The sequence below is a fragment of the Canis lupus genome, chromosome 5 (assembly GCF_011100685.1).
Source record: "Canis lupus familiaris isolate Mischka breed German Shepherd chromosome 5, alternate assembly UU_Cfam_GSD_1.0, whole genome shotgun sequence".
In the NCBI taxonomy this organism is placed as follows: domain Eukaryota; kingdom Metazoa; phylum Chordata; class Mammalia; order Carnivora; family Canidae; genus Canis; species Canis lupus.
In genome coordinates, this window is record NC_049226.1 from 69,698,706 (window position 1) to 69,725,991 (window position 27,286).

The 27,286-nt window shown below is 40.3% G+C and overlaps 1 protein-coding gene and 1 long non-coding RNA gene across 7 annotated transcripts in view; one reads left to right on the forward strand and one right to left on the reverse strand.

The window, feature by feature from the left end:
- The window catches only part of CDH13 (cadherin 13), a 1,002,781-nt gene that overhangs the window by 709,590 nt on the left and 265,905 nt on the right, over window positions 1-27,286 (reverse strand). The window contains exon 1 of one of the 3 annotated variants that reach the window (XM_038538176.1): window positions 8,647-8,777. The exons of the other annotated variants lie outside the window; for them this stretch is intronic. Coding sequence (XP_038394104.1) covers window positions 8,647-8,689 — 43 coding nt within the window. The 5' untranslated portion in view covers window positions 8,690-8,777. Of the gene's footprint in view, window positions 1-8,646; window positions 8,778-27,286 lie in introns of those variants that run through there. 3 annotated transcript variants of the gene reach the window in all.
- LOC102153763 overlaps window positions 8,777-27,286 on the forward strand; it is a 28,945-nt gene continuing 10,435 nt past the window's right edge. For 2 of the 4 annotated variants that reach the window (XR_005360008.1, XR_005360007.1), the window contains exons 1-2: window positions 8,777-8,911; window positions 10,476-10,821. This is a non-coding gene — a long non-coding RNA (uncharacterized LOC102153763). Of the gene's footprint in view, window positions 8,912-10,475; window positions 10,822-19,501; window positions 19,651-27,286 lie in introns of all 4 variants that reach the window. The other 2 variants (XR_005360009.1, XR_005360010.1) reach the window with 2 other exon arrangements.

Here is a 27,286-nt window from a genome sequence, read left to right on the forward strand (position 1 = left end):
GTGACTTTTTGTTGTTGTTGCCAATGGTGCAGAAAGCCTTGCTTTATGTCCCATAGGGTTATGCTCTCAGTTTACACTCAGGAGTCAAAAAAGCATCATCTTAAAACCCGTTTCTCACTTCACTTAGGGGTATTGCTGAGATCTACACTAAAGATCTGCAAACAATGACCTGAGGGGCAAATCTGGCACATAGCCTGTTGTTGTAAATAAAGTTTTATTAGAACACAGTCATACCTGTTGGTTTACATATCATTGATGACTACTTTAAGGCTACAGTGGCATCCAAAAGTGATCAGAACAGTGATCAGAAGTCTTATGGTCCAAAAAACTAGAAATAGTTGCCATCTTTCTTCACATAAAAAGCAGTTGCTGTCCATCATCTATGTTAAGTTCCAAGTGAGACATGCCTTTGAACTACTATAAGCATTGCTTAATATCTAATATCTAATATAATAAGTATAATAGCTGTTTTTATTTTTATTTTTTTGGCTAATAGGAAGCTCAAAGAAAATTAAAGCAAATTTAAAGATCACACTTGTCAGACGACCAGTGTCATATATTCTGCACAGTTGATACTACTCACTTTAATTGATATTTCCCCTGTATATTTTTAAATTTTCTCTTGTTTAGATGTATTTTTTAACTACCTTATTGAGTGTAGTTCTTATAAACTGCTTTACTTAATACTTAATGAGATGAAGTAGGTAAGGGATAAATAGGTTGGTAGGCAGATTAGATAGACAGTAGATGATAGATAGATAGATAGAGCCTTAAATCCATCTATCCTATCTCAATAATCAGTTAAAAACAAACAAATCCACAGGGGCATACAACACAATATGTATAGTTTTAGTAGGTGTCAGCAATGGGCAGGTGCTCAGGGCTTCTCAACAAATGTTGACATTTTGGGCCAGATAATTCTGTTGAGGGATTGCCCTGTACAATGTAGGATGTTAGTATCCCTGGCCCCTGCCCACTGGGTGCCAGTAGCGTACTCCTTCTCCACTGTGACAACAAATATTATCTCCAGATATTGCCAAATGTCCTCTGGGAGGAAATGACCCATGCCCGCCCCAATCTATAGAAAGCAGCTCCCTTGTGCATTTACCTCTTGATACACTTTTCTGTCCATTTGCTCTGTGCTGTTAAGAGATCAGCAATCTCATGGAGTCTACTAAAGCTCCCTGAAGACACAAAGTATTGGCAATACTTTGGGCAGCAAACCTCTTTCTATCGGGTTAGTCATCTAGCAGAAGCTTGGCGCTGGTAAATGTAATAAAATCACATCCTATAAATGGAATTTCAAATCAGGATCCTTCTATAACCTGTTCATTGTGCTGTACGAAGAGAGGTGAGGTCTGTCATGTACTCTCAGCCCTGGTGAGATGCTTCTCCTGATCTCTAATGACAGTAATGAATTAAATAATGGCTAAGTAATGAATTGGGTTATTTCCTAAGGCTGGAGATGAAGAGAAATTAAATACTCAATCTCGAGGGGTCTGAGTTGATAAAGGGCTATTTAAGTGCCTTCACAGCAGTGGAATCAAGACTTGAATAAGATGCAGAGACCAACAATATTGCCTGAACCCTCTTTCTCAATAGATTGTGGAATCAGTTGATGCTGATAATTGCGGAGGATGCAGGAAAATACGAGCCTACTTCAATGATGCAGGAAGTCAAATCACATGACAAAGGAAACTAGATTCATTATCAGCACATTTTGTCTTGTTTACACCGAGCACCCAGAGACTGAATTTAGAGACATCTGTGTAATTGATCACAGCAGTTTAAATTGTATCTCAATTGATATATCCTTAAGGGCAAGGGCAGGCTTATATTTACTTCTTCCCCAAAGTGTCTTGGACATAATAAGTGCTCAATAAATATTTGATCGACTTGATAGAAGCTAGTGGTTTTATCCAGAGATACTGTGTCAAGCATACATTGTCTGGTAATAGCCAAGCTGTCAATCAGAGCCTCAAAAATAGAAGAAAGAGCTGCCTATTTTACCCAGAAAGGATTTTCAAAGTCTTATGCTAATTACTTTTTTTTTTTTTTCATGAATTCTTCTTCCATTTAAGTAATACAAACTTTCACTACTGGAGAGTTATATACACAGAAAAACAAAATCTTTCACGGACATTTCAACCATTACAACAAAAGCATACTTTAGGAGATTCATCCTATGAAGAGTACGTTATGAGGACTGATCTGCTCTATACTATCATATCTCACTCATGCCACTAAAGTGAGATATAATATACACATACGGAAAGAAGAAATCATGTCTACATTTATTTTCTATGCATAAGAAAGGAGTCTAACAAAGACAATTAGAATGTAAGAACAGAAGATCGGTAAGTAGGAAATGGCAATAATTCTAAATGCTAAACTATCAAATCAAATATGTAATTAAATGTATATAATTCAAAAGTGCAATTAGTCATGCACCATAAGATTTTTTGGATACATATTGATAGTGTTAGAGCAGAGTTACTATATTAAAATGAGAATCAATTAGTTCATTCTTTTTGAGGCATACAAATAATTCAGCTCTTCCAGGGAGGCAATCAAGGGTACTGGATAAAGCATAGTCTTGGAGTGAAACAGAACTGAGTACAAACATAAGGGTCACCACATTCCAGCCTAGGGGCCTTGAACATCAGTAACCAGAGGTGATGCAATGTTATGATCTCCTGGGACCTACTGGGAAACTTGAGTGCCAAGCCAGATATCAGAATTCACCGGCTCTGCGACCTTGGGCAAATCACATATTCTTTTCAATCTTCACAATCTTCTTTACAATGAAGCTATTCTGCCTCTACCTGAGTATCTTCTTTATTTTATTGGTGTTATTATTCCAGGCCAGTGCATATACAACGTGGTTTACATCAACCAAATCAGTGCACCTGTCATAAAGTGAGGGAACAGCAGAGTGGACATGTCCTGAAGTGCACACCTGTAAAGTGTTTCTCAGTCTAAATGACATCTACTGAGAAAGGCATTTCTGACCCTCTAGGTTAGGTCCTCTGGCAGGTATTATAGCCTATATTTCTACTCAGAGTACTTATCACAGGATATTTTAAATGTCTATGTGAAAAGGAAAATGATTAAAAATTACCATCCTCGTATTGGCACAAGGATGAAAATAAAAGCCAAGGAAACAGGACAGAGAGCATGCGTGTGTGGTCATTCAATTTATGACAAAGAGGTCATTACGACTCAATGGGGGGAAGGACTCTCTTCTCAATAAACACTGCTAGAACAATCAGAAAAAATAACAATTCTTGATGCCTCATACCATACACAAAATTAATTTGAGATGAAAGTTAGTGATGGAAATTAAAGAAAGCAAGTGTTTAGAAGACATAGTAGAGAATGTTTGTGACCTTGGGACATACAAATATTTCTTAACGAGACAAATAAGCAATACGTATTATAGAAAAAATGAATATTCTTCATTAATATATAGAATATCTGTTTATCAAAAGACATCAATAAGAAAGTAAAAGACAAGCAGAGATTTGGAATACACATATTATCAAAGACTTAAATTCAGAATATATAAAGCACTCCTTAAATTACCCCAAAGGGAAGCTTTTTTATGTGAAACAAGGTGTTTCATCCTGGAGAGCATCTTGGGTCTGGATATAGGTAGTTGGGACTGGAGATTATTAGTGAAGAAGCAGGAACACGGAATAGACTCCTAGCGTGGAGCAGGCCCAGCACAGAGGGTAGAAAATTAAAGGAAAGAGATGAGAAGGGAGGTGGGAGAAGAAAATTGTGAGATGTGAGAAATCAGAACTGGGTGTAGATAGCTAAAGAAAATGTGCCTGGTGCCGGAAGAACATTTAAGAATAGTCGTGTTTAATATATCATTGGGAGTTGATACAACCTCCAAATACAACTTCCTAGAATTTCAGTAAAGTGTGCTACCCACACAATGCTTTCTGTGATTTTTTTGTGTGCGTGAAAGAAAAGGGAGGGGCCACCTTCTACATGCGGATTGTGGAAAATGAAGACGACAATAAAGCAAACCAACTAAATAAGCAGGAGCATGGTCTTGGAGCTAGAGTGACCATTGATATGTGAGCTCCATGAAATCCCAAAAAGTTCATAGATATCACTGAACATTCACAAGGCCTGGTCTGTGGGTTTGGGCCAATGTTATATCAACTTCATAAGATGCGAGATCTCAGGTGACATGGGTTACATATTTTCATTGCTTATCTCCCATTAAGCTCTTTGAGAGCAAAGTATATGATAGGGGCTCAAAAACAGTTGATGGAGAATGAATGAAAGAAAGAATAAATGAACAAACATGTTCATGAATGAAATTTAGGCATTTTGTTCATGCCGTTTAGTTTTCAGAGTTTTGATCACTTTTTTACCTCTTGTTATGCTGGTGTCTTTTCAGTTCTCCATTTTTCTATCATTTGCCAGAAGCTCCCAGTCACATGCTTGCCATATTGTCCATCTACAAAGCAACATTCCAGCCCAACATTTGGTGCACAAATGCACCTTCTCCATTTGGGAGATGAGTTGCACTATGGCATACAGTGATTCAAATGCATTTGCAAAATAATTACTCCTCTTTCATACCCAAGGCTTGTTATCTGAATAAATGTTTCCCTAATAAAGCTTGCAGCTGGGTTGAGTTTGAGAACTACAACAATTAAGAGTCATGGGACAAGAGCTCAAAAAAGGGTTCCCTTTAAACACCAGCGTTTGCTTCCTCCATCCCTGATTAGGAGGAATGGGGCCTGTATGTGGCTGCCAACACAGCGCTGATTGCTAATCAAGTGGCCATGGTATGTGCGAGCAAAAGAAAATTGGAAAACAAACGTAGATGCTGATTAGTTTTCTACAAACATCTTGAAAGATGTGTGAAGCAGGAGCCAACTAAGGTGAAGCAAGCAAGAAGGATTCGGTGATCGCTGCTTTGCCAACCTCACCTGAGTTGAATCTGGAATTCAAAGAATGAAACTACAGAACAGGGCACTAAAATGATTGCAAAGCCCACGTGAATCTATGGGGTAAATAGTAATAACAGTAATAACAGTCACAAGGAGACTGGTTAAGGTTTGTACCCTGCTTTACCATTGAGCGTGAATGGTGATGTTTAGCAGCTCTAACTTCTTAGTTAGTCCATGGGTTGGTTGTTAATTTTACCTCCTCCATTTTAAGGGGGTAATTTGTTCAAGGCAACATATATGACTGAACTAGGATTTTTGCTGAGATCTTCATTTCCAAATTGTAGGCATAGCATCAAACCAAGAAGGGAATGAAATATACCCACACTATCCAAAGGTTCGTGTGAGTTCTCAGCATTAGCAGTAATGACTAGAGAAATGGGTAAACTAAGTTCAGACATTCAGCGACCTGGGGCTAACCACTGTAGCTCATGGGAACCAGTGGGAAGGAAGTGCTTCTTAAAAACACCTGTTCCAGAGGAAACCAGAAGGAACAACCATAATGGAGGAGACTGGTAATATTTCATGCTTACCTTCTTACTGGGTGAAATATCAACTCTGTACTTTGTTTGTAGGTCAGGATTCCACCTGAATGTTGGTTTAAATAGGAGTAATTCTTACTGTTCCATCCACTGGCACTCCTGTAACTCACCTAAGTACCAAATCTTTGAAATACTTGGAAGAGAATACAAGTTCCACCCTTTATTTTACCCCTGAGGTGTTTTGTGAATGGAACACAAGCTGTGAGACTTATTATCTTTGTGAGACTTATTATCCCCAGAACTGTGCTGGAGCTGGCTAATTCCAGCTTGTGAGAACCAATTGTATATATTCAGTGGTGTCACGGTGGTAGCTATTTCTGACTTGAGTCATAGTGGGAGGATTTACACCCCAGAAATAGGCAAACACTACAAACTACAGACTTTTTTTTTCCCCCAGAGACCCAGTTTTCAAACATATACCAGCACATCACTAGATATATTTTTATTTTTATTTTTTATTTATTTTTTTTAACTATTCTTTTTTTTTTAAATTTTTATTTATTTATGATAGTCACAGAGAGAGAAAGAGAGAGAGGCAGAGACATAGGCAGAGGGAGAAGCAGGCTCCATGCACCGGAAGCCCGACGTGGGATTCGATCCCGGGTCTCCAGGATCACGCCCTGGGCCAAAGGCAGACGCCAAACCGCTGCGCCACCCAGGGATCCCCTACTAGATATATTTTTAATGTCACTAATTTCTTTCTGCACATTGACTTTTACTTCTTACTTACATACCTTCATTTAAAAAGGAAACCATCTCACTACTGTAGATAGAAGAACAATATGGTCTTACATACATAGAAGGTACTCTTCAGGAGAAATCCCAGTGGAAACAAGACAGTGTTAGGGCATTCTTAACTAGATAATGGTGTCTACAAAAAAGCAATGATCTTGAGTGTACTTTCTCGTCTGGAAAAAAGTGATTAGCAAGTGTAGAGAGGTGTTAAAAAGACACAGAGACTATGGTGAGTCTTTCTACTTGAGGTGAAGAGAATTGATAGAGGAAAACACTGATTCATCTGACAGAGCCCTGGAGCCATCTGGGGAGTTATTCAACACTGTGGCCACTGCTTTCTAAAGGCATCTTATACACGAGAGAAGCTGCCAGTGTCTTGGGAAAATGTCTCAGACCCCACTCCATTTCACTGTGCTCCAGATAACTTGTGATTGCAGGGTCTGCGGCTCTGTATCTTAGGACTTTCCCCAGAGGCACAGAAGACTGCTCTCTCTGCCTGTGTATATGGCAGTCTTGAAGCCTCTCTGGTGGGAAGTGCCCTGGAATTAACAGCCTTTCTAGGGGAGCAGCCCTCAACCAACTGAGTAGGAGTAAACACAGTCAACTAAAGAGAATTGATCAATATCCCCTTCCCTCTCTCTTCAGGTGGGTAACTCTGAGGCATGCCTTCTACATAGTTTACAGAGTTTTCTTTACTTTTCTTTTTTTTTTTTTTTTTTTACAGAGTTTTCTTATGGGATTAATCCGTAGCTGCCTACCATGGCTTCATCTGGCATGCTACATTGATTCTCTTTCCTCTTTTCTTGACTCTTATCCATTTCTGATGTGCCCTGTACCTCCTTAAAAAAATACTTGCACTCACAATTCAGTCTCTTCTTGAGAAGCCCAACTGAGACCCATACAAAGTCATGGCGTTTCACATGTCCCCACTGGCTCAGGGACTGGGGCCATGGACCATCGTGTCCTCACGGGAGGCCAGCACTGATGCAGGCCATGCAATGTAGGCGACGAGTCATCTTTCTAACCCCACAGACTTTGCATACATGAGACCCTTTGTGGAAATGCTCAATATTGAAATTACCTCATTATCTCCTCCAAGGCTGGTGGGGATCATTGATATTTGAGAGGGCTAATCTGAAAGAGACATTGATCATTTAATCCTCTCAGTACACTGAGTGCTATTCCTGAATCAAGTCTGATCACCAGGAAGCTTAGCTCTCTGTGGGAATTCATTCACCTTATCATGATTCCTTTTCATGTCTTTACTGAGGTAAGATATACAAAGTAACCAGGCGAAGAAAGTTTTTCTACCTCTGCCAATATAGCTGTTGAAAAAGCTATTCCTTGTGTAACTCAGAGCTCTTTTTAGTAAAGGCTCTTAAGATGCATTCCCACCAGAAATACATGCGTAGGGGAAAAATTTTCTCTTCCCATCACTTGTAATGCTTCTCTCTCGTTCTCTTTTTAAATCAGACAATGAGAACTACTTAAGTTGACACATTTCCATTTTTTTCCATGGTTATTTGTAAACTCAAAGCAAATCTGGTACTACATTTTAATAATTATATCTCTCTATGGTTTTTCTGTGTTATATCTTATGTGTTTTAAAAACATTTACCTTTGTGCAATTGTATTTAATAAACCATGGAAAATCTTTGGAAATAAATGTGGTAGATATGACCAATGAATATACAGGATTAAACTTACAAACAATAAAAATACTGTCCTTGCTACAAAATAGTTTTAGAAGGGAACAAGGAGATGTTAGTAAAGCTGAACTCAAGATCTGCATTTGGTTCACACCAGGAATAAAGTCCTGTGTGTTCCGAGTTAACACATAAAGGATCAACAGGTAACTTTCGAGATCACTGTCTTGCAACGAAATATATGTTTATTCATTCAGTCAGTCACAGATTTTGTGTAGCTACCATGTGTGGGGTACTACATTAGGGTTAGGGATAGCTCTCTGAGAAAAGAGGTGCTGGCTCTGTTCTCATGGATTTTTTAATTCAACTATATATATATATTGTGTGTGTGTGTGTGTGTGTGTGTGTGTGTGTGTGAGAATAGCTTCAATTAGTGACTGCTTCACCTGACCTCCAATCAAAAGTAAAACAGCAACAAAGGGAAGTAAGGAAACAGCTTTAGAAGCATGATTGTGAATATTTATGCAAATAGGTCTTGATATCTCTGAGGGTGGCACATTGCATGAATCATGGCTTGTGAAATGGCTGCTCCAGGAAAAAAAAATACACACAAAACAATGTAACAATGAGTGTGGCCACCCTATCAGCAAGGAACAGGTGTTTATGGATTTAGTTTAATACCTATTATTATTTTCATTTTCCTGACAAAATACAACTGAAAACCCTATGGCTGTCATTTGTTTATGGTACCTGAGGTCTTGACAAGAAGCCAAATGCTACCGTGTGGCACCATTTTGGTTATGGTGATGCCACGCTGAGGTCATGGCACAGAGACCCTGATGAAGAAGCATCTCTGCTCTTGGCGCTGTGTTGCCATGGACTTCAAAGGTGAACTGTCAGAGGAATCAATGAAGATTCCATAGAACTTGATTACCAAGGGGAAAATGGATGGACCAAGCCTCCCCACCCACATCTAACCTTGCCCTAAACCCTCAGAAGTCTGGCTCCTGGGAAGGTAACGCACACAAGTAGAATCAATACTACCTATTCTCAGAGCACAGGTCCCGGTTTTCATCTTGGTCACAGACTTTCATAGTTAGGGCAGGAACTTTTTAATATGAACTTTACAGCTTAGAATCTTATACAAGTTCTTGGGGCCCATCCCTGACCTTCTGAGTCAAAAACTCTGAGACTGGGATTCACTGTGTAAATGGAGGATGTAGGTGATTCTGATACAACCTTGGGTTTGAGAGCCACTGGCTCTGAATGGTTTCCCATGTAGGGCCTTTTAACTTTCTTCTTAACCACCCAGTGCTAGGAAAGCATGTTGGGAAGCAGTTGTGTTTCATTTATCCAAACAGTACCAAGCCTTGACTTCGAAAGGACTTTACATAAATAGTTGTGAGCTCTTTTACTGCACCCTGAAAACATGCCTCCAGAGTCATCTGAGTCAGCCATGCTAGCAGTTCATAAAATCTCCTCACTCAAAGATCTAGCATTTAAAAAGAGAGAGAGAGAAGAAAAGAAAATCAGTAAGATGACACAGTGGTCTTATAAGCAAATTTAAATAACTCTTACTTTGATTTATGATTCTGCTAAGTCATGGGTCTTCACATTTGTAACTAGTGCAGTTCATTGGACCCAAGTACAAAATCTTATCTTTCTTCCTACTACTTTAATTGCTAATAATTCAGCCCACCATTTAAGCCTATAAAATTATTTTTGATTCCTGAATCTGTTATCAAAAGTGTCAACCAGAAAAACATGCCATCAATACATCAGATATTTCTGCTTATCACATCTTCATTGATGCCAGTTATAAAATGTGAAGGTTTATGGTAAGGAACAAATGCTGGGCTTGCCAACAGAAACCTTCCTCAAATAGACATTGTTTCATGGAAAACTATATTTCGGTAAAGGTTATGCACTCAAAATTGACCAGCATTTGGATGATAGTTTTCACGCTGCCTGTGAGTATTGTCTTGAGAAGCCCATCATTTCTTAGTGACTGAATCATCCTCTATTTTAATGGAGAAGGTTATGGAAAAAAGTCAAGACTTCCCTTACAGATCAGCTAGAAACAGCTAAGCTCACATGACTTTTGAAAAATAATCCTTTCATGTCTTTAGGAATGATTGCCTGAAAACTAAACATTGTAAGAATGGAGTGAGCAGGACTGACTTAGGGTTGTTAAAAAAAATAATAAAAATAAAGGATGTTCAGTTAGGTTAAACTTAAATTTCAGATAAATAGGGACACCTGGGTGGCTCAGTGGTTGAGCACCTGTCTTCAGCTCGGGGAGTGATCCTGGAGTCACGGGATCTGGTCCCATGTCGGGCTTCCTGCATGGAGCCTGCTTCTCTCTCTGCCTAAGTCTCTGCCTCTCTCGGTGTGTCTCTCATGAATAAATAAATAAAATCTTCTAAAAATATATTCAGATACATATTTTTTAGTATGTCTCAAATATTTCATGAGACATTCTCATGCCAAAAAATATACTAAAAATAACTAACATTATTTGCCTTATTTATATGACCTATGCTCTTAACCACTAATCTAGAATGTTTTCCTCCCTTCAGCTGGTGAACCCATAGGTCTGTCCTCATGCAAAGCAGCGGCGTCCTTCTCACTGAATGAAATGACTTTTTTCCACGAGTTAGCATGGAATGTAGCAGCAGGCTGCGCCATGGCCCCTTTTTATTCAGTAAACATTGTCTGCACATCCACCCATGGCCAGACTCCACACTAGATGCAGACCAGGTGAAGGAGAGCTCTCTGTCCCACAGAACTTCTATGGCCATCTTAACTCCCACAACCAAAGACACCGTGAGACACAGTTCTTGCTTCTACATTGTTTGCAAGACTGCCTGACTTCTGTTCATGCTCAGAGCATCAAGGCTTGAATGGCTGAAGCATTTTGCAAAGGTGGGTGCATGTTCCAATCTTTTGCAGAGCAGATGTGTGGGTTTAGCACTGGAAAGTAGAATTCTCCACGTTTGCCAGTGACCATAATCATTTTTTTTCTTGTTTGTTTGTTATCAGATACGGCTTCAAAATAGAAATTAATATGATTTTCTAGGTACCTTCAACTACTTGATGAGAAGATGCTGTATGGGGGACTCAGATTAATGACATTATTAGGTCCACCTTCTAGTGCAGGAGGTGAGAACAACCCAAGTATAAGTGAGTTTGAAACAAGTTTCCAGAGCAGAGTCACATATGTAATTACCTAATCACAAGAATCTCTAGGAGTTTTTTTCCCCAGGAGATCTTTGCTAGGAGGAAATGAAACCTTCTTTGGAATTTGCTTCAGCAGAGCTTTTAGCCTCTTCGGTAATAGAAACAGAACAGAACTGTTTTGTGAGAACCAGCAAAATTTGTGCCTGTTAGGAAATGATAAAGCCAAAGGCCGAATATTAAAATCTTCAGGTAAAGGTAAGCTTTAAACCTCAGAATTTTAATCTAATTTGGGAACAGGAATGATTAATGTCCTCCCTGATAGGTCATCATTTCTCTGAAAAGGAAATGGACAGAGGGGGTGTTCAGTCCTCACTGCCCTTCTTACCTGGGGTGAATTTGGACACTGATTTATTTAGGCATCCCTGAAGCTTCATAGCATTAATTTTAAGTGCTCTATTTAAAGTGATATATTTAATGGCATCACTGCTCAGAATCCTAAGAACATCGTAACATGTTTATTAACGCTAATTCCAAGCTTCAACTGTAAGGACAGCAGGTGGGGAGCTCTTTGTGAAATTATGGCTCAGAAGAGGTTCCTAATTTTAATAAATTATTTATTAAAAAGTACATACATTGGATGTATGAAAAGGAAATATATATCTTTGACATCTCTATTCTAGCTATAGAGTTACTTCAAAATGCAAAACCTCCAAATGTGATTCATATTTAACACCCCTGTATTTAATATAATGCATACAATGTGCTTAGAAAAGCTCCTGGTGTGCCATGAATATGTGTATTAAACATGACCTATCGATCTATTATACTATTTAAAAAGATAGGATGCCAAGCAGACACAAGAGAGAGCATGCCATATGGCTGCATTTACATCAAATACAGAACAGGCCAACTAATCCATACTACTGAAAGTCAGAACAGTGTTAGTCTTGCGGAACAGTGGCTGGGAAGGTACCGAGGGCTTCCAGTGGCTGGCCATGCTCTCTCTCTGGGCACTGGTTACATATGTGTGCTCAGTTTGTAAAAATTCATCAGCTGTAGATCTGTGACTTCTACAGTTTATGTAGACTTGAGTGAAATGGTTAAAAACACAGGGTCAACATTTCTTGAAGGTGATCCAGTAATTCCAAAAACATACATAATGGTCCCAAAAGCAGGCAATGAAAAGCTTCTGTATCACCAAAACTTGGAAATCTCTCCAAGAGCAAGTACCTCCCAAGTACTGGACAAAGTTGATGCTGACTATATGGGTAGTATTCAACCTAGACCAATATTGAGAGGAAACTTTCCCATTCCAATGTCAGAAAAAAAGAGACTTGATCAATAAATAGAAAAGTGGACACATGGGAAGAAGAAGGGGTTTCAATTAATCTGAATAACACTGTGTTCATCCCAATAGCCAACATTTCCAGTGATTTCTCATTAAATGTCAGATATAAAAAGTGTAAGCTCTTTATAAATCTTCCATTACTTCAGGATTTAAAAAACAATAAAGAAGTTCAACCATTCAAATCTGTGAATTACTGAAACCCGTGGGGTTTTTAAAGGACTTATAAAACTCTCGGACAATTTTTATTTATGTAGGAAGAATTGAATTCTCAAGAAAAGGTCTTAAGATGAATGCAAATGAAAATAACAATATTCCATGTTGATAGTATCCAGAGCTGGTGAGGCTGTGGGGACAAAGACACTTTCAAATGCTCTTGGTGGCAAGATGAATTGGTAAGGGCTCTGTGAAGGCAGTTTGGTAGTATCTGTCAAGATTTTAAATGGGCCTATCTTCAGTGTAGTGATACCGTTTCTAGAATTCAATCCTATATTCAACGGGTCTGTGTGAAGCCATGTCATTTTTGCAATGCTTATAAGAGTGACAAACTAGAGAAAAACTGGATGCCCATCAGTTAGGAAAGTGGCCACTCATCAAAACATCAAAAACCAAAAACCTTAGGTAGCTATCTCTGTCTCACATACACACACGTACATACACACATGACACTATATATATATACACATACATACATATATATATGAATGGAAAATGGCAGAAAAGTACTAACAGTATAATCTCATTTTTAAAAAATATTTTTTTGTTATTTGTTTTTTTTATAATAAATTTATTTTTTATTGGTGTTCAATTTACCAACATACAGAATAACACCCAGTGCTCATCCCGTCACGTGCCCCCCTCAGTGCCCGTCACCCATTCACCCCCACCCCCTGCCCTCCTCCCCTTCCATCACCCCTAGTTTGTTTTCCAGAGTTAGGAGTCTTTAAAGATTATTTTTAATTTATTTATTTGACAGAGAGAGAGACAGAGAGAGCACAAGCAAGGGGAGGAGCAGACGCAGACTCCCCGCTGAGCAGGGAGCCCAATGTGGGGCTCAACCCCAGGACCCCAAGGATCATGACCTGAGCTAGAGGCAAATGTTTCACCGACTGAGCCACCCAGACGCCCCTAAAATAGTATTTTTGTATATAGCTTGATAAGCATCTAGAAGGAAACACACCAAATCATTAACAGCCATTACCCCTCTTATGGTACATTGGAAGTGGCAGAGTGGAAATTTTCACTTTTATTTTTATACTTCCTTATTGTTATATTTTTTTCAAAAAGCACATACAGTGATTGTAATTACAGAAACTAAAACACCTGGAAAGAGAAAATGAAAGAATAATTCTTTGGAAAAAAGAAACAAAATCTATGTAGTTCTGGCACATACCTATGTTGGAAAAGCTCTCAATTGCCCTGTCCTTTTGAGGGGTGAAATAAGTAGAAAAGCAACAAAACTTTATCAGTTTTAGATGCATCTCCCTTGTCTCTGTGAGGACTACCAACAGCCCCCTGCCTTGTGATTTATGTCATCCCTTCATTGCCCTCCTTTGGCTCTCTTTGGAAGCCACTGCCACACCCATAGTTGTGGTCCTAGCCAACTACATTCCTATAAGCAGCCGATAAGAGTTACCCTCCTCATAGCTTAACAACATGTCTGATTTCTCCCAGGCTTCTGCTTTCTTGGCTCTTATCAGCTTCTCTGGGTCCATGCCCTCAGGCTCCTGGTGTCAGTTTGAGTTCAAAGGATATACTAAGCCAGCAGCCCATACCTTCCCCTTTCCCATAAAGCTCCTTTGGTGCATTGATGAGCTGCCTGGTGTTGCTACAGGTTTCCCATATTCCTGTCCTCTTCTCCAGAAAATTCCATGATAGCCATCCTAGCAGAACTGCCCATTCTCTAGCTTTCTATTCATTTGCTCCAGAGACTCACCTAACCCCATCCCTAAATAAAACTACTTATTCCCTCCTTTGCACTTCCAACGATCTCCATGCCACCTCTGCCATTTTACGTCAAGTGCTGAATTTCACTTCATTGTGTATGTTGTGGGAGAAAGCCATTGTCTACACTTGTATTGAATCCTGGTTGCACCATTTATTAACTGTGGTTTCATTCCTCATCTATAAAAGGGGGTCAATTTTAGGACTAACCTCAAAAGATTGTTGCAAGTGTTAAATTAATAATATAATAAAATCACTCAGTGCCCCAGCATGTAGTAAGGACTAATAAATATAAATGATTATTAGAACCACATGTCTCCCTGACTAGACTATGAGCTTATCAGCAATTTTATCTTACAGTCTCAGTACCTAAGACAATGACTATTTTTGAAAAGGCTCAAACATTGTTTATGAAGAATCAATTAGTTCTCTTGATGTTCACTGACTCATTGTTGCATACAGAGATATAAAGAAACTCCATTAACACTGATCACTCATTCATTGATTATCTGCTGTGTGCTAGAGAGGGTGTTGTATTAACAGAATGGTGAGTAACCCATGCATGGTCTCTTACCTATCATCACTCACAGTCCAGACAGGACCCATACAGAACCAGGCAGTTGTAGTACAGTGTGGTAAGGGATATGATGAGGAAAAAATCAGGCCTAGGAGGGAAGACACTAAAGAAAAACTTCTATGCTTAAATTTAAAATTTAATGGTGGGGGGCACCTGGGTGACTCAGTTGTTAAACATCTGACTCTTGGTTTCAGCTCAGGTCATGATCTCGGGGTCCTGGGATCAAGTCCTGTATTTGGGCTCCACATCCAGGGGAGGGAGTCTGCTTGAGATTCTCTCTCTCCCTCTGTCCCTCTCCCTACTCACATGTTCTCTCTCCCTCTAAAATAAATAAATAAATTTTTAAAAAATAGAACTGGGAATTTCCCAGGGAAAGAGGAAGGAAAAGCTATTGGAAGAGGGAACAACATATCTGAAGACTCCTCACCTGTTTTTGGGTCATCTAAATACCAGAATCTTGACTTTTCCTCAGGCAGTCTCCACCCACATGAGGTATCCCTTTGTAATTTCAACTAAGGGGTTTTTTGAACATGGTGGAAATTGGCTAAAAATAGCTCAAATTATACTCTCTGTGGGAGACTGAATTCCCCCAAATTGCTGCCACCACATATCGTATCTCTAATTCCCTTCATGCAATGTGATAGTTATGGTGACATGCCTCTCATCTAGTGGTAGGGCCCATGTTCCATCTCCCTGAAACTCAGTGGAACTTCTCACTGCCTCAAGCACCATAAAATGTGTTATTTTTCTCTATTTTGTTCCTGAGATGCTCACTCTTGGCACCAGTCACCATACTATGAGGAAGCCCAGGCAGCCACATGTGGGTGGTCTGGTCAAAAGCCAGCATCAACCCCCAGACATATTAGGGAATTACAGGCTGCCACAACTGAGATGGTGAAAACCAGAGATAAGCAGTCCTCAGCGGCCCTCCCAAATTTCAGATTCATGATAAAATAAGTGATTACTGTTGCTTTAAGCTATTAAATTCGTAAAGGTTTGCTATACAAGTATAACTAGACACCGGAATATAGCACAGCAGAGTAGAACATCTTAGTCATTAATGGGCCGGTGACAATCCCCCACCAACAAAGCTGAGGGGAGAACTCTGGTTTGGTTGGAGTCCTCCTGTCCACACCTCAGATATTATAGAATTTAATTAAATTGACTATAACTACAAATATGGAGAGCAGAAGAGTTAGGATTCCTACTTAGCTTCATCTCCAAAGCTTGTGTGCCTAAAGAGCTAAGAGATCTCACCTCCATCTAGTGATCTAGTGGTTGTTGACTTCACTAGTGACCTAGTAAAGACTTCTGGAGAAAGAGTCAAGCTCAAAGCCAAGGATGAGCTTTACAGCACAGGGAAGAATGTGGAGACATCATTTCTAAGAATATTGTTGAGATCCAAAGTAAAAGTCAGGACAGACTGAGAGTGGTAAGGGAGCAAGTTTTATTATGCAAATCAGTGTCAGAAAAGTAGGAAGTGGACTGTAAAAATAGTTTAATACCTTTAAAGGCATCCTGAAAGTGTCAGCAAACTATGGTCCACTAGCCAAAGCTGACCCACAGCCTTTCTTTAAAAAATAAAGTTTTATTGGCACACAGCCACACCCATCCATTTCTATATTGTACTCCACATTGTACTACAATGGCGTGGAGTTGGATATTTGCACCACAGACTATATGGTCTTCAAAGCCCATCTGACCCTTTACAGAAAAAGTTAGCAACCCTATCCTAGTGGAATATATCTATTCACCCAAGATAAACTTGCACAATCTAATTAAAATGTCTTTTAAAATTTTTTTTATTTTTGTCTGGAATTATACCAACTCTCCTGCTGGTTATCCTGTGTCGATCAGAAGCTCTGGTTGGCAGTTCTGCAAGTCTTTGTTGAATTTTTTAAAATGAGAAAACTCATTATTACCTAACAAAAGGAGTTTGTAGACAGAATGTTCCAACAGATGGATTCCAGGGAGAAAACAGAAAAGAAAAAAAAAAAAATAAAGTAAGACAAGTCCTTGGTGGTAAGAAGCTTAGAATCACTGAATCAGGAAATTATAGGATTGAAGTGACAGGCAGAGAGATACCAAGGACAGACATTGATTTGCCTCATGTAAAGGTCATAAACTCAAGGTCTGTGGGCCATATCTGGCTCTTTGACATGTTTTGTTTCCTTTAGTATAGAGCCAATATTTAAATATAATGAGTACATGTTGGCAGGCAGTTCCAGCTAGCTGGCCCAACACCCATTTCTAACTCCCTTTTTCCTGGCCTGGCTTTCACTGAATGGCTGAGCAGGTAAACCCATTCCCAGCCTGATAAGCAGATATGACCACGTGACCTGTGCTAGCCAATGGGATTTAGGCAGAAGTCTTACAGATTTCCAGAGCAAGTGTTGGCTTTCCTGATGAAAAGGCTGGCATTGCCTTTTCCCCTTCCCCCTTCCTTGAATACAGATATCAAGTATGGTTTATTTCCAGTTTTTCCTGATAAATGGGTGGAATGGGCAACACTGAGTCTACATTCCCATCTGGCAATCATTTGCAGGAACGGTGAGCAACTGCTCCCCTCTAAACACTGGCTGGGGGTGCTCTGTGTGGCCACAGTGGCTCTGGGCCATTTCTTTAATTTTAGCTTCTCTCTCTTTGATAAGAGCTCAGGCCCTATTGGGTGTTACTGAGAGCAAACAGAAGCAGCGACCCAGAGGATCAGGGTCTCTGGTGAGCTTTGCTCTCTCTCTCTCTCCCTCTCTCAACAAGAGGAATCATACAGCACTCAGTCTGCACTTCATGGTGAAGAAAGCCAGGATCTCTTAAGATGATTAAAGGATGAAAAATAGAGACTGTAAAATCCACCCACTTGAACAATCAGAGTATTATTCTTACACAGTTGTAAAGTCTCATGGGAACTTTTTTTTTTAAGAGAAAAAGGAATATCTTTTTTTTTTTCAGACATGTATCAATGAGTGTCTCCAAAGTGCTTTAAAAACAAAAATTACCAGCTTTAACAAGAGGGTAATAACAGCACGAAGAACATCTGAGACAGTCCGTCCCTAATAAAATTGTAAATGTTAGCTGGTTCCATTACTCAAAGCTTTCACTCAGCACACACGTTATTTATTACATCATTAGGCATTCTGAGAAGCGCTGGCCATGGTGACTTAAAAGAGGTGGTGCTATTGTACAGGAAACCTCACATTCCATATTGATAACGGTAACTTACCCGCTTTCCTAGCGCTCTCTGGGTTTATCTTAAAAGCTCTAAAAGTAGGCAGATGGCAGCTTTTCTCAAGGTGCTAGAATAACCTCAGGACCCAGTTGACAACACAGGATAGGATGTAATGGCTCCAACTACTGAAGTGGTATTGCAGAAATGAGAATCACAAATGTACGGCAGCTGAGAAAAAGCTAACACCACCACAACAACCTGAGTAAATCTGTTTTGATTTTTTTTTCCCTGAAGCCACTCAGTTGCAAATAGGTTCTGTCCTAATTCTAAATTTTTTTTTTAAGATTTAATTTTATATTATTGTATTAGAGAGAGAGAGAGAGAGAACACTAGTGGGAGGGGTAGAGGGAGGGAGCGAGCATCTCTGGCAGACACTGTGCTGAGCATAGAGCCAAGTGGAGAGTTGGGTGGGGGGCTTGATTTCATGATGCTGAGATCATGACCTGAGCAGAAACCAAGAGTGTGACACTTAACTGACTGTACCACCTGGATGCCCCTAACCTTGTTTTTGTTTTAAAATAATGTTGACTTTCATAAAGTGGGTGGAGGGGGTGGTGCAGGGTTTTATACTGTTTCTGAATGAAGGTGGCAGTTACTCTGCATTTTGTTATAAAACAACCACATAGAAGGCAAGTCCTTCATCATTATCTTCTGTTTTGCTAAACTTGAGTTTCTAGATTTGCATGTACCATCTTCTTACAGAAAAAAAAATGGCATATAGCTAGTTTCCCTACGAAATAACTTATTTAATCCTCTATCAACTTTGGTTGAATATAAAAATCTCTAATTCATGACTTGTTAGAAGTTCTGAGAAGGCAGTTGCTAGACACCTACATGCCTTGAGTCCAAGGATCAGGAAACACTGCGTTTGGGGTGCAGATTAAGGAACTCTGCGATGATTTGCAGAGAGAAATGGTTGGAACTGCAGTACTACAGTCCCAATCTCCAACCCAGGAATTTCCTCTTTATCTTTAATTATAACAAATCATTTCAAATGCAATGAATAAAGACAACAGTCTGTACCATAGAAGCAACGAAGAAGCAACAAAGAAACAAAGAAGGGAAAAAACCCACAAAATCTTGTTAAGCACTTACTCTCTCCATGCTGCAATCTTTTTCCCACAGGTTCATACATTTATCCCAATGAATTGCCATAGCTAGTGTGCTAAGTAGATTTTTAAAACTGGGGAAACTGAGTCTCAAAGTTATAAGGGAGCAAGTGAAACTGGCTGGTGTCATGTCCCACTAGATCTCATTGCCTCCAAGGACATGCGAGGGCAGGACTCCACTCCATGATATGCCTGAGAACTGGCCTTTGTCTGAAACCTTCTAGGCGCCCTGTGAGGAGCCCGATACAGGACTTGATCCCAGCACCCCAGGATCACCACCTGAGCCAAAGGCAGATGTTCAACCACTGGACCATCCAGGCCCCCCTGCTTCTCTATAATTTGTGTACACTGATGTGAGTTCTACTTGTGGAGGGTGAGATACTTTTTTTTTTTTTTTTCTTCTTTCTGGAATTGCAGTCCTTTGGAGACTTGAAATCCATTTCCGTGTGTCTTTCTTGCCTGTCTCGGTCCCTTATATGACAGACTTGTCCAGCCAGATAAAATTTAGTTTGCCAATGGCCTCTTTCAAATAAGTGGTGGAAAAACAATAGGGAAAATCAATGATACCAAAAACTGGTACTTTGTTTTTTGTTTGTTAAAAAAATATTTAATTTATTTATCTGAGAGAGAGAAAAAGAGAGAGAGCATGAGCAGGGAAGGAGCAGAAGGAGAGGGAGAAGCAGGGGGGCTCATGGGTCTCTGGTGAGTTTTGCTCTCTCTCTCCCTCTCAACAAGAGGAATCATACAGCACTCAGTCTGCACTTCAGACCCCCCCAGTTCTGAAACAGGGAGCCTCATGTGGGGCTCACTCCCAGGACCCCAGGATCATAACCTGAGACACAAGCAGACGCTTAACTAACTGAGCCAAACAGGTGCCCTAAAACTGGTATTTTGAAAAGATTGAGATTGACAAATTTTTAGCTAGACTGGCCAAGAAACAAAAAGGGGGGAGAGGAGAAGTCACAGTTCACCTAAGTAACACATAGATGCAGAAAAAGCATTTGATAAAATCCAAGCATTAATTAACGCTATAAACTCTATAAACTTGGAATAGAGAAGAAACTTCCTCAACATGATAAGGTACATATACAAAAACCCTGCATCTAACATTATATTTAATGGTATGAATGCTTTCCCTCTCAGAAGAGGGCAGTGATATCCACTTTTACTCACTATTGTGTTGGAGGTTTGAAGCAAGTCGGGGGCGGGGGGAAGAAAGAAAAGAAAAAGGAAAAACAGGAACGAATAGAAGAGAAAACAGATCCCCGATGCTCTTAAAACTTCTGACTCTGTGCACTGGGGGCCTGCCACAGAGACTTGGCTTTACCTGCCCTGCATCCTTTCTCTCTCCACCCCGACAGAATCACAGCCCATCTGGGTGACAAACTGACTCTATCCCGGGTGCGTGAGGGGACATTTAACCTTGACCCAGGCCAGGACCATCAGCTTATTTGGTCTTTTTTAGCCACGTAGCTGATTCATGGAGGTCCACATGACCCATGTTGATAAAAGTGAACTTTATTCTGGAGGGGAATAGATCCTCTCTTCACTGCAGTTGCTGTGAAGATAGAACTCGAGCCTGGAGCTACAGGAAGCTATCTTGACTGTCAAAACAAAACAAAAATAAAACAAAGAAATAAGACCCCCCAAAAAACAAAAAAGGTGGAGAGAATGGAACCTACATAGAAGAAAGGCAAGCAGAGAGATGAAGATAAAGTCCTAGTAATAGGTAGTATCTGAACTTCTATGTCCACCCAGTCCTGAAGCCGGGACTATTCATGAACTTCCCACATACACAGGCCATGAAATGCCCTTTTGCTTTGGCCAATTTTCATTGAGTTTCTGGCATTTGCAATGGAAAACATCCTAACACAGGGATTGTGACCCAACCTGGCCCCCATCCCCCCTTGATTTTGACACTGGCCTTTGCAGGATCTCCACCATTACCCTCTTAGAATTCACAAAGTCCTTTTATAACCACCCCCATCTGAATCTAAGTCCTAGTAGAACCAGGATTATCCATATTTGTTTGCTAGTATGTCCCCAGTGCCTAGCACACAGTTGGTAGTCAGTCAATATTTGCTGAATGAATATGAATGTATGGTTGGAGGATGGACAGATGGAGGAATGGGTAGATCTGTTCATAATTTTACTAAAGGTTTAAGTTCAGCTTCATGGTCTTTGATACCCAGAACTGATGTTCTCTATCTTTTTAAAATGTTGGCCATGGCCATCTCCTACCCAGTCACATTGCTTTTCTCCATAATGTCTCAAAAATTACAGAAACTTTTGCTAAGATTGCAATCACAATGCTCTCTGTGTCTTCTGTGAGAGATAATTCATCTAGTCTTCTAGATGTGAACTCACTTAAATCAATAGGATGCACTTTTATCATCTTCTCAACTATCTTGGACTCCAATTTCTCCTATTTGTAATTTTTCAACCCTTTTACAAGGTGATTATTATTTTCCTTGATCATAAAAATGGAGGTGACCTGAGCCTGCGTGGTTCTGCATTTACTCTGCCATCTTTACGCCAGATGGTAGGTCTGTGCACAATTGCCTGCACCAACCTCTTTCTGCTGTCTTTGGCTTGTTTGAAACTTGCTGTTGGCAAGAAGCTTTAGGCACCTCTACAGTTATGATGGGTCATGCTCCTCATATGTACCTCAGTTTCTTTTGTATGCTATCTTTTAAACCAAGTTGATCTAAAAAGTTCACATTTTGTCACAATATACCTCTTGGGATATATGTTCTCTCTCTCCTTTCTCAACTTTCTTGCAGGGTTGTGCAATTGTTTAATCAGAATTTTCCTTTTAAAACCTTCATATCTTTTGTTACTGTGCTCTGTGTTAGTGTGTCTGTTTTTTTTTTAAATGTCTATATTTTTCTCTGAATTTGAGCTGAAATGTTCTTTCTCCCTAACAAGGGCACCCATCTGGCTTAATCCTGTATGTCCTTCTCTAGGGTTCACCAACAGGTGACCAGTATGGTCATGTTCTTGCATGGCTCCGTTGACCCCACAGTATCAACTGGCCCCTCTCTACAGTTAATGTGGCCTGATCCCTCCTCTCATTTGTGAGTGTTTCCCTTCCATTTCCCTTCTCTGATGATAGCAGTGATATTCAGCCTTCCTTCCTCACTGACCCTGCTCCCCATAAGTTACCACTGTTATGGTTTATTGGCTTGGAGACAAAGGCCCCTCGCTTTTATTTGCCCCCTTATATTTCTCAGTAATTATTTTTACAGTGAGAGGCTCTGTGACTATGGATATGTAAGTTTTCCAGTTTTTAGGTCTCCGAATATTCCCACATATTTCAGTTTGCCACATGTTAATCAGAACTATGGTAAACTCAATTTTGCCCAAGAAAAGCCCAAATGTGCACATGAGGATGCAGAAATAAAAACTCTGTAGATTTTACAACCATCTTCTAATGAAGAAGATTCTCTAGATCTCCTGCTTTCTTAATTCATAACTAAAATTAAGAAATATGACAATCAAATATTTCAACACATGTAAAAATGATGACAACATGCCTAAGTATGCCACCAGGCTTTGTGTGTATCTATCACAGTGTTTTCAGAGTCTTCCTTTCATTTGAATGATTTATACATGAATCTCTTACCGACCATACTGAGCCCCTTGGAGCCCATGGATTAATTCATTTCTGCATTCCCTAACGCACCCTGAATGTAATAATAATGTATATGGAAGGTGATGAATAAATGCTTATCCCATGGAACTAAACTTTGGACTATAGAAAGGAAATAGAATAAAAAGGAATGCACTGTCTGGATGCATTTAAACATTGCTATCTACACAGAAACATCTGATATATTAAATATAAATTACTTTAAACTACTAATTAAAATAGTCAAAAAGCCTTCTGCTCAGAAATGCTTTGAGCATGTCCTTTAAAGCCCAGGCTGCTTTTCCTTCATGTTATCATTCAGATGGGTCTTCCCAGTAGTTAATTGTCATTCAAGAAGCCGAGATATATCAGTTCCCCTCTGATGATCTCCTATGCTAAAAACTGAAGAGCAGTGGAACGTGCCCATTTTTTAGAGCACGTATATCAGAAGGTGCCTTAAAGTGGCTCATAAGAACTGAATGATCCAAGGGAAGAATCATCCTGACACAGAGCTAGACCACCACACCATCTGGGACAACGAGCATCAAAACTCATGTGACCCCTTTCTGCAAAAGTGTCAGAGCACATAGCTCTTGCACCCACCTAAACAAGCCCTCCCATTTAGGTGAGTATTTTAGATGCTGCACACCCTCTGTCCCCATCGCTGACCCGGCAACTCTAAGATTTTTCACCACTGACTGCAGCTCCCCTCAGGTCCCTGTATTTCAGCAGAGAATAAAACGATCCCTGTATATCACTTTGATAAGTTTGTAAAGCACTCTGCCATCTTTGGGCAGGAAGCTGCTAAAGAAAGATACCTTCGTTACAGTTTACAAAACCATTTCCAAAATGTGCTGCTTCGGCCCTTCGAGTCAAGTTCAGAAATGGAAGCCTGTAAAACTTATCCAGAGAATCATTGTCAGAAAAGACATTCTCCTTGTAATGGGAGGGCATGCTTTAGTCTGTTACATTAGACTACTCCGATATTAAATCTATATCCTAAGACTATCTTAATTGGCCATAAAAAGGACAATTGAAAACACAGGATTTGATCACTGCACATACAAGACTCATGCTGTAACCACCAAATTAGGCTATTTTGCAGGGAGCATCCAGGCCTGAGTTCTATTTAAGCCCTCTCCGGGTTACAGTTCATCATCCAGTTTCAAGAAGGCAACAGGGTATTAAGTTGATTAGGATTCAGTGAAAGTTTAGACCATTGCACATCGTGCAAATTTAACATTGGCTTCCACCCACCGTTCCTGATAAGGGAGGGAAAGAAAGACATTTCACACATTTTCTGAGGATTAAAGTTGGACTTTCCCGCTGCTCACGGTGACACCTTTTGGTGTCACTGGATTTAACGATGCTATAAATAATGAGTTAAACAAATTTGGAGAGTCTGATTAATGAACTAGGGGACCATTTTGTACTAGAGAACACTGATGTCTAAATGGAGCGTGTAACTTCCACATTCTCTGCTCTCACAAGTCGTAGATTCCAGGATGGCCGAGCCCCATCCCCTCCACACACTGAGAAGTGTTAGGCCCTTCTGCCCATACCAGTTCTGATCAGTTCAGGAGAAGGGGTCTCACCCTAGAAAACCATTACAACTTCCATTTCTTTGCTCTGTTACTTTTGGAAATACTTCCAGTGGTTGAGAAAGTCAGACTTGTTAATACTAATTGGTAGGTGCCTGGGTCCTTTTAGAGAGAACAGTACTGGCAGAAATCATGGTTGCAGGTGACGAGTTGAAAAAAACAGGCCAGGTGCCTCAGTGGCTCAGTAGGTTAAGCATCTGCCTTTGGCTCAGGTTATGATCCCAGAGTCCTGGGATCGAGCCCCACATCCTCTCCTTATGCCTGCTCCTCCCCCTGCTTGTATGCACTCTCTCTCTCTGTCAAATAAATAAATAAAATATTTTTTAAAAATTGGGCCAAGGGATGTCTGGGTGGCTCAGCAGTTAAGTGCCTGCCTTCAGCCCAGGGCATGATCCTGAGGACCCAGGATCAAGTCCCACAACAGGCTCCCTACATGGAGCCTGCTTCTCCCTCTGCCTATGTCTGTGTCTCTCATGAATAAATAAATATAATCTTTTTTTTTTTTTAAAGGGCCAATTTTTGCTACTCATTAGTTGTGCAACAAGGGACAATTTGCTTAAAGTTGCTGAACCTTAGGTTCCTCCTCCCCCATGGCCATGGTAAATGGGGATAGTAGGAGAATTTCTCAATAAACGCTGTTGTGAAGGCTACATGGGTTGAGATATTACATGCGGTACACAGTTAATTCTCAACACATCTTATGCATTATTATTGTTACTAATAAGTGGGCTGTGGTGGGGGACCACATGGGGGATCATTTCATTCATACCAGCCAGAAACCTGCTCTGGAATCTAATCTGGATTCTAGCAAGAACCTGCCAAGTCACAGGCACAAAGGAGGTGGTAGTTAAATTCAGACTTTGGTTCTCATAGTTCCCTTTCCTGGCATTCCACTCCTATCCTTGTCCTGACAACATTATTATTCTTTTTTTTTTTTTTTAAGACTTAATTCTTTTAGAGTAATTTTAGGTTCACCACAATATTAGGAGGAAGGTACAAGATTTCCTGTTAGCCCTCTGCCCCAACAAAATCATAGTTCCCCCTAATACCAGCCTTCTCCCACAGCCTGGAGAGATATATTTGTTATAGTTGATGAACCTACATCGATACACATAATCACTCACAGTCCACAGTTTACCTAAGACTCACTCTTGGTGTCGCACATTGTGTGGGTTTGGACAAATATATAGTGACATGTACCCATCACTGTGGTATCATACAGAGTGTTTTCATTGTCCTAAAAATCCCCTGTGCTCTACCCACTGATCTATCTCTCCTCACCAGCCTCTGGCAACCACTGATTTTTTTCACTGTCTCCATAGTTTTGCCTTTTCTGGAATGTCATCTAGTTGGGATCATACAGTACATAGCCTTTTCAGATTGGCTTTTGTCACTTAGTAATATGCATGTAGAGGCACCTGGGTGGCTCAGTTGGTTGAGTGTCTGACTCTTGATTTCAGATCAGGTGGTGATCTTGGAGTGTGGGATTGAGCCCCATGTGGGGTCCTTCACTGGATATAGAGCCTGCTTAAGATTCTCACTTTCTCGCACTGCCCCTCCCTACCCTGCTCACACCCTTGCACTCTCTCTTTCTAAAAAAAAGAAAAGAAAAGAAAAGTAATACATGTGTAAGTTTCCTCCATGTCTTTTTATGGCTTGGTAGCTCATTTATTTTTACTGTTAAATAATATTCCTTGGACTGGATGGGCCACAGTTTATTTATCCACTCACCTATTGAAGGGCATCTTGGTTGCTTCCAAGTTTTGGGCAATTATTAATAAAATGGCTATAAGCATCCACATTCAGACTTTCGTGTGGACCTAAGTTTCCAGCTCCTCGGGGTAAATACAAAGGAGCATATTGCTGGATTGCAGGGGAACAGAATGTTTAGATGAGTCATTGCTCTTTCAATGTAGCACTGCCCTGCATTGCCAGAGAACTTCCTCTAACTTGTGCTTTGCCAGCTTTTAAACAAAGAGCGACAGTAAGGTGTGGTATAAATTCCCCAGGGCTCCCTTGCCCCTTGCGTAGAATAACTCTGAGCATGCTTTATGTGGTTTCCTAGTGTTCCCCTTAAGGACGAGGCCCCACTGGACCCCACTGGTTACCATTGCACTGAGCTGAGCTTCACTAGCTAACTGCCTTCCTTCCCAGTCCCAGCCTCTTAACCTTCCACCTGTGGCTCCTTCACCTCCCAAATAAATAACTGTCCTTGATCCCTTATCTCAGAGCCCGCTCATGGAATGGGTGTGCAAAGTGAGATGACCCTCAACAGCCCCCCCTACACACACACACACACACCCATTCAGCATGTGGCATTTTATCAACTCTTGTATCTTGTGCCTTGGTTTACCTGCTCTTTAGGCCTGTTTCCCCCTGACTGCCTCATGCACTTTGTTCATAGATAGTTCTAATTGTTAAGACCTAGATTTCCTGGGGGTGAGGGTGAGGGGATTAGGTGACAAACCTGCAGGCAGGGAAGGAAGGGCTCTAAGTGTAGTGGGTCAAGACGAGACGTGTGCCTGAAGAACAAGTGCACCTGTCTGAATATGAATATCAGTGGGAATGCTGGGTTAGCAGCAGCACACCTCTCCCCAAATATGTCAGTACCACACGTGTCCCCTGCTCTCTAAAGAGCCTACTACTTGCCCTTTTGGGAAAATAGATTGAACTATAATTCACTTTGTATCAGAAAACACTATTAGACCATTTTAATGTCTGAGTTCCATTTTGTGACTGAGGTTTTTTGTTTGTTTGTTTGTTTTGTTATTTGTTTT